Source organism: Hypomesus transpacificus, chromosome 11, assembly GCF_021917145.1.
Source record: "Hypomesus transpacificus isolate Combined female chromosome 11, fHypTra1, whole genome shotgun sequence".
In the NCBI taxonomy this organism is placed as follows: domain Eukaryota; kingdom Metazoa; phylum Chordata; class Actinopteri; order Osmeriformes; family Osmeridae; genus Hypomesus; species Hypomesus transpacificus.
Window position 1 is genome coordinate 16,544,040 of NC_061070.1, and position 8,175 is coordinate 16,552,214.

Here is an 8,175-nt window from a genome sequence, read left to right on the forward strand (position 1 = left end):
TTGAAACTGTATATTGCAGTCTGGTTACCTAGCCTACGATGGGATGGCCTTAATAACGATACTCAATCCCGCAACAACAAAAAATCGTATGTGTGCAACGGATGCTTTATGTTGTTTCCCAGCATTCCTAGTGACGTTGGGCCCAGGGCTGATGCCGTTGAGGGCTGATGCCCGTAACCTCCTGTCCCTATGTCACGTGAGACCGTTTCTTATCCTGTCACCGCACGCATCGCGGGTGTGTTCAGCGCGTAGTGCTGGAAATACCCTCATTCTGCCATTTAAAGAGGGTCTTACAAGACGTTGAGTCGTGACAACAGAACTACAATATGTAGATTCTAAGGACACGGAGAACGGTGGCGATTCTGTGCTGCAAAGTTAAATGGGAAATCTGATGGGCAGTTGGCGTTACAAGGAGCCGAGCACTGTGGAGGAATGCGACTCTACATGGGGGTCGGATTCAGAGAGCGACGAGCAACCGGGAGACAACGACAGCGGGATTTCGGATTCCGTCAGCCCGACGGATACGGGGAAATGCGCCGATCCAACGGACATATCCCCTCAGGTTAATGGCACAGCCTACACTAATAGCATAAAAAGCTGCGTTATCGTTGTAGAAATTTAACAAAAAGCCCTGGGACGCCAATAATGACAGAGGAAGGAAAGGTGATGCGCATTGTTTAGATAAGAAGTGTCAACAAAACGTGAAAATAATAACTGGTAAACGTGTTATGAGGCACTCAAACAGACATAATATACACACCGCTGAATGCACAAAGCTTATATAAAATCATATCCATATAGTGCCTTCTTTAAGGTGACATCTACCCTTTGGCTCCCAATGTCATTTCCCATAGCCTATTTAGCCGATGTGTTTTTGCTCAATGTTTTTTTTTGCTATACTGTATCACAATTTAGTTTGGAATTTGACTTAAACCGAGTCATCCAGATACAATTAAGGACAGGAAGCTATTTCTGCACCTTTCAGTTCAGGGAAGGGTTGACAGACATTGTGGCCCAGTAAAGTGACCCCATTTCTGTTACTAGCCAACCTAGTTTATTATCTTATGGGTATTTGCAGTGTTGATCGAGTCATGGAGATGGAGACATGATAGATAGTTTTGAGCTTTGTAGCGTGTGAAGCCTAACATGCTTTCTTTCTCCCTCCTCTATCTTCTCTTCTTTTCTCTCAGCTGTCAGGATCTCCTGCCACCAAGATGAAGAGAAGCTTTTATGCTGCGAGAGATCTCTACAAATATCGTCACAGCTACCCGGTAGTTCATTTACACCTTTATACACACACACGCACATCTATACACACACACACACATCTACACACACTGCTTTTGTGACTCTTCTTCTTTGCTTCCTGTGTAGAACTACAAGGAGTCTCGGCAAACCAACGATTATCGCAACCTCCGCTTCTACCTGAACAAGATTCCCCTGGTTCCAGATGGTGAGCTCACACACACAGATACTCACACTCTCTCTCTCACACACTTTCACACACACACTTTCACACACATTCACACACACACACGCACACACACAGCCTATAAACTCAGTCCCCAAGCTTGGAGAGTTTTGATAGGCTGAAGGTCATGTTGGAACAGATCTGTTGTTTGAACACGGGGTGTTAATCGGATATTTCCGATTAATGCTGCTGCTCCTTTCAATCACCTAGAAACGTAAGAGTTCATTTAACAACAGGGGGGTCTGAACAGGTCCATCTCATGAGAGGAGGCCCCCATTTAAACGCTCAACGAGTCCAATCATCACTAGTGGTGTTAGATCAACTCTGTCAAATGTGCTGGTGATAAACCCAGTGCAGACAGGCTGGTGACTGATGTGGATGTAGGCTGGTACACATGTTGTGTGTGTGTTCATGCTGTGTGGCTAAGGCAGACCCCCCCCCCCTGCTGTGTCTCCAGGTGTCTACATAGAGGAGATCCTGAACACCTGGAGGGGAGATTATGAGAAACTGGAGCACAATCACACCTATATCCAGTGGTGAGATGTGTGTGTGTGTGTGTTTGTATGTGTGTTTACCTTTACATGTTTGTATTCCACCTGTGTGTCTATATTCTGTGTCCGTCTATGCTGTCCTGTCCTCATCAAGGACGGTCTTGCTGTGTCACACTCGGCACGTTTAGTGTCGTCAGCATGTCTTGCCGTCCTGGTCACGAGTAACCATGGAGATAACAACAATCTCACACCAGGAATTCACAGCCAACCTCGCCTGCTCATCCTGCTCATTACTTCTGTTTTAGCTCTGCTTTCTCACTCAATCCCTCCCTGCTTTCTCACTCAATGTGCAATCCTCTCCCCCCTCCTCCCTTTCTCACCCCCCCTTCCCTCTTCCTGACAGACCTGATGTGCATTAGCATAATATCAATTAGTGGCTGTCTGAACAGAACTGAGCACGTGGCTGGTGGCTAGCACCTTCTGTTGTGGGCTAATAAGAGACAAGGAAAGAGTACAATGACGAGAGAGAGAGACAGAGAGAGGGGGGGGAGAGAGAGAGGGGGGGAGAGGGAGGAGAGGGGGGGGGAGAGAGAGGGGGGAGAGAGAGTAGAGGGGGGGGGGGGGAGAAAGAGAGAGGAGAGAGAGAGGGGGCTAGCCAATTTTTTTTTTTAAATAGAATGTCAATCCTGCTCAAATACACACAGTCACCTTAACATGTGGATGTTTTTCAGGCTGTTCCCGTTAAGAGAACAAGGGCTTAACTTCTACGCTCAGGAGCTGACACAGGAGGAGATAAAGGTGAGGACTGGAAAACAAACTTCATAAGTAAATAGAAATGAGTAAATACAACTTTATTTTGTCCCCAGTGAGGAAATGAGTTCAGCAAAAAATGTCACAATACTCACACAATATCAAAAACAACAGAGTAGACACGTTTTAATACTACAAATATGTAAATGTGGATGTGAAAATGTGAAATGCTAATGTGAAAATGTGTTCATACAGTAGACGTTTTTCTCCAAAGCAACACACAGGGGGTATTTGAACCTGCAACCTCTGGATCTGTAGTCACACGCTCTACAACATGAATGACAGCACCAGTTACCACACCTCAGCTTCACACGCAGCTGCACCGTCTTCTGGTCTACAGCTCATATTCATTCGTGGAGTTGTGATCTGTGTTTGCCCGTTCGTGGACAGGAGTTCCAGAGCACCCGCGAGGCCAAGCGCAGGTTCCTCCAGGTGTACTCCCTCATGCTGGACTTCTACGGGATCAAGCTGCTGGATAAGAGCGGGAACGTAGCGAGAGCTTCCAACTGGAAGGAACGCTTCCAGCACCTCAATGAGTGAGTAGCAAACACACACACACACGTACATACACACACACACGTACATACACACACACACGTACATACACACACACACGTACATACACACACACACACGTACATACACACACACACACATAGATACTACACACATGTACATACACACACACGTACATACACACACACACACATACATACTACACACTAGGGATGTCACGAGAACCGATACTTACGGTACCTTCCGATGCTAAAATAACAAAACACCGACGATGCCCATTTTTTTGAAGCACCGTAAGTACCGTGAGCGCCGATGCCAGATGTTAGCATCGGTGCTGCGCCTTCAGGAGTGTTCCAGTCGATGTTTACATTAAGAAAAACAAGATGACAAATGCTGCTTTAGCGATCGCCCCGCTTCGACTTGTTGACAATAAACGCAAAAAAAGTAGTTTGCGTTTGAGGCAGATGACCGTGGCGTTATAATTAATCCGCAGAAGCCATTATGCAAAAAATGCTACTGCAGTCTTTAGACCAAGGGGGAATACTTCCAATTTAGCTAAGCACCTGAGCGATCGTCATCTGGATTTGTTTAAAGAATTAAAGGCAAGTTCTGATTCAGTTCCAGAGGAGGCGCAGCACCGATGCTAACATCTGGCATCATACAAAATAAATCAATGTTCGTTGAAGTCGCGGCGAAATTCTGAATACATCCAAAGAATGCTCTTTTTCTGTTTGTTTAATCTGTCATACTAAAATACAAGTTACATGATGTTTGAGATGATGGGCACGTGTGTTACAATGGCTTATGTACATAGTTTAGGTTAGCTGTAGTTTTAACGTTAGCCCATAACTTAGAAAGTAAACTCATGTCATGTTCATCTTGTTAGCTGAATGGCTTAATTGCACTTTATTATGTTGTGCTATGCTCTATTGCACATGTTTTGTATGTCCTTGTAGGACATTTTGCTATTTTTCAAATATTTTAAAGAAGTTCATGGTTCAAGTAGCCTACATGGAATCTTAGACAATCCTCTTTTTTTTTACCATGGTATCGAAATTGGCATCGAGAATCGTGTTATTTTAATGGTATTGGCACCGACTACTGAATTTTTGGTATCGTGACACCCCTACTACACACACGTATATACACACACACACACGTACATACACACACATCTCTCTTCATCAACACCTTCCACTCTCTGTTCAATCCCTCCATCCAAGTGTCGTTACATGACAGCTCTCTCTTCTGTATCCTTTAGTCTTTTTTGAACTCCCCCTCTTCACCTCCCCTCCTCCCCCTCTTCACCCCCCTCCTCCCCCTCTTCACCCCCCCTCCTCCCCCTCTTCACCCCCCTCTCCTCCCCCTCCCCCTCCAGATCCCAGCACAACTACCTCCGCATCACGCGTATCCTCAAGTCCCTGGGTGAGCTGGGCTTCGAGTCCTTCAAGCGTCCGCTGGTGCGCCTCCTGCTGGAGGAGTCTCTGTGCCACGCCACCTTACCCAGCATGCAACACAGCGCCCTGGAGTACTACGTTTACACCGTCCGCCTCCCCGCCGACCGCCGTCGCCTGCTGCGCTACGCTCGCCAGCACTACCGCCCCGCCCATGCCTTCCTCTGGGGTCCACCGCCCAGGAGGCCAGGGGCTGGGGGAGGGGGCGGGGCCAGGGCGGAGCCCACCCCGGAGAAGGAGAGGAAGGGGCGGGAGCATAACCCTCTCCCACGAGGACGCAGGCCAATGGGGAAGCAGGACTCGGTGGAGAGCGGGGCGGGAGGAAGAGGCGGGGCCAGAACCTCCAGGGAGGGGTCTACTGAGAGGGGGAGGGGCCCAGAAAGGGGAGGGGAGTACGTTGAGACTGTACCACTGTAGAACATGAAGGGCTTTAAATGATTTAGTCTCTGGTAGGAGAGAGATATGTTGAGAAGTGGGGGATGGGAGAGTAGGGATGGGAGTGGGGTATTCACTGTAGCAATATTATCTTATACTGTCTTTTATTTGCCTTTATGGACTAAAATCTGTGTTTAGTAGCAGGCACAATCTGAAACTGTATTCTAATCTGTGATTACTCCCTGTTCACTCCTACATTATTCCTCTTTTTATATATATAGATAGCGTGCACTCAGCTATGATCATACAGTCTCCTCTGACCAGGCTGGGTGCCTTAGGTAGGGGCGTAGAGCAACACAACACTGGTTTTATGATAGAAACAAGTGATATGATTGGATGATTGGAGTGAGACACAGGTGCGTGTATAAGATGGTTTCTGGATGGAATCTTGCTCCTCTGACAATCCTTGTCTTCCTGAGTGAGATGCTGGATAGTGACTGTTCTCCAGGTTAGACAGCCCTGGGAGAGGTGATATCCAACCCTGTATCAGAGGTTAGGGTTTGAAAAGTTTCATGAAAATGACTTCCTGGTTGCTTCCTGAACTGATCTTCCTATTGGCTGTTGAACCTTGTAATTGAGGGGATTGGCTACCAATTTGCGTATAGTTTTTAACTCGCACTAGTCAGGCAATTCTGAAATAATTGTAAAGAGTTTTTCAGGTATGATGTGTGTGATGAAATGGATGGTAGGATGTATGTGTGTGTTTGCATAGTGTGTCTATGTATGGATGGGGTGTGCATGTGTGCGTAGTGTTTATTAAGTGCCTATTTTTCTATCTGTTACTTATTTGCAGTTTGAAATATGTGTCTTCAACAACTTTGTAGTGGTTTTGTACTGCAGTTGATACCCAGTACCTTGAACAACAAATAATCCCAGAATTCCTTTTGGCTCGAGTAGCATTTCAGTTCTGAGTGCTCCAGAATGTGGGAGTAGTTTGTAGCATCATTACTTGAATCCAAAATGCAGATGACATGAAAAGGCCTATACAGTAAAACGGTATGTTTTCTATTAAATAGAGAAGATGTGAAATTGTAGAGTTTGTATGTATGTTCTTTTCACAGGTACTGTATGTGTTCAAATACTGTACACACACACACACACACACGTCTATATATGGGACATGCTCTCACTCTGGAAAATACATCTCTCTCTCCCCTCTTCTTTCATTCCTGCTCTCTCTCTTCCTTTCTATCTATCTCTGTCTCTCTCTCTCCCTTTCTATCTATCTCCGTCTCTCTCTCTCCCTTTCTATCTATCTCTGTCTCTCTCTCCCCTCTTCTTTTGATACAACTCTCTCTCTCTCTGTATCAGTTTCACTCTCTCTTTCCCCTCTTATTTTATTCCAGCTCTCTCTTTGTCTGAGTCTCTCACCCACTACACAATCTCAAGTGCAGTAAATGCCAGTGGTTTGGAGTCAGGGCTGATTGATGTGGGTCTCTGTAGAGATACATGCTGTCTTCAACGTGTGTTGAACGTCTTTCTCTTTGGACATGTGTCCATAGGTTCACTTCTGTCCGTTTTGTAAACTGTACAACTGTTCATGGTTTGTATGAAGCTTCCACTGTATTCAAAAAACGGCTGATTAAAAAACAAGTAAAGAACTAATTTTGGTTACCGAATCTCTTTCTTAAAATATACAGGACTGTAATTTAAAAGAGATGTTTGTAGTCACAATATGGAATCTATTAGGATACATTTTCCATGGAATGAGAGGGTAACTATTCACAGTTGAACTATCAACAAACATTAATCTACATTTCTATACAATATTCTATAAATCTAGGCTTAAACAGAATCTGAAATAGATCAGCGTCCAGGCCTTCCAACTGTGAGAAAAAAAATCTTTACGTTACGTTTAATTATGTTCCAGCTATACATCTCTTTGGATAAAACATGATGTAAACAGGTGTAATGGAAAAAGACACAATTTGAGTTAATAATGTATTTATTTTGCAATATAAAACTTCTGATATACTGGTTGATGAAGCTTTGGTGTTAACTGAATGTGTGTGTGTGTGAGTAAAGGTATACACAAACACAGATGAACTGTCATACACCTTGTCAGTGATATCCAGTAAGTGGTGATCACACATTGTGCAAGCGCGCACACACACACAAAAAAAAAACATTTACCATCTTGTCTTTAACAGTTTACTGAATGTTTCTTTTAATACATTACTGATATAAATCCCTCTGAATATGAACCCTGTTCCAGCCTTATCGTGGTTGGCTGAGGTTGATCAATGTTTGATTAGCAGTGTTTCTCAGTGTTGGGTTTGTGTGGATGAGATTGTTGTGTTGGGTCTTTGTGGATGAGATTATTGTGTTGGGTCTTTGTGGATGAGATGGTTGTGTTGGGTCTTTGTGGATGAGATGGTTGTGTTGGGTCTTTGTGGATGAGATTGTTGTGTTGGGTTTCTGTGGATGAGATTGTTGTGTTGGGTGTCTGTGGATGAGATTGTTGTGTTGGGTCTCTGTGGATGAGATTATTGTGTTGGGTCTTTGTGGATGAGATGGTTGTGTTGGGTCTGTGTTGGGTAAGCCTGGACTGTGCTGTGTTAAGGTTTGTGTGTGTGTGTGTGTGTGTGTGTGTGTGTGTGCGTGTGCAGCGCTGATTCATACTGACAGAATGAGGCGGCTGCCTCGTGGAATGGGCACTGGGGCAAAGAACGTGACTCAGAGTGTGTGTCAGTGTGTGTGTGTGTGTGTGTGTGGTTTAGATGGGCATATAGTCTCTCTCTATTGGCTACCCTGCAGAGTAGACCATGCAGTCCAGAACATCTCATAACAGCCTGACACTTACCACTCATGGATTATATATTCAATGGAATAGTTTTAAATGAAAGTGTGTTGCTGAACTTGTGTGCCAGCATCATTGATGTGTGTGTGTGCTTACTGGAAGGAATTACCCAAGCTGAGCCTCTTCATCACCAGACATGGGTGACATATTACTAAAACTCTACAACAGGTTGTAGCAACGACTATTTTTTACTTAAGT

At 44.8% G+C, this 8,175-nt stretch overlaps 1 protein-coding gene across 1 annotated transcript; it reads left to right on the forward strand.

Annotated features, from left to right (window-relative positions):
- Positions 1-184: 184 nt before the first annotated feature.
- On the forward strand, positions 185-6,211 carry ogfrl1 (opioid growth factor receptor-like 1). The gene is made up of 7 exons (XM_047030127.1): positions 185-562; positions 1,191-1,271; positions 1,375-1,453; positions 1,929-2,007; positions 2,694-2,760; positions 3,163-3,308; positions 4,667-6,211. The coding sequence occupies exons 1-7, from the start codon at positions 380-382 to the stop codon at positions 5,157-5,159; spliced, it is 1,128 nt and encodes a 375-aa protein (XP_046886083.1). The 5' UTR covers positions 185-379; the 3' UTR covers positions 5,160-6,211.
- Positions 6,212-8,175: the final 1,964 nt, after the last annotated feature.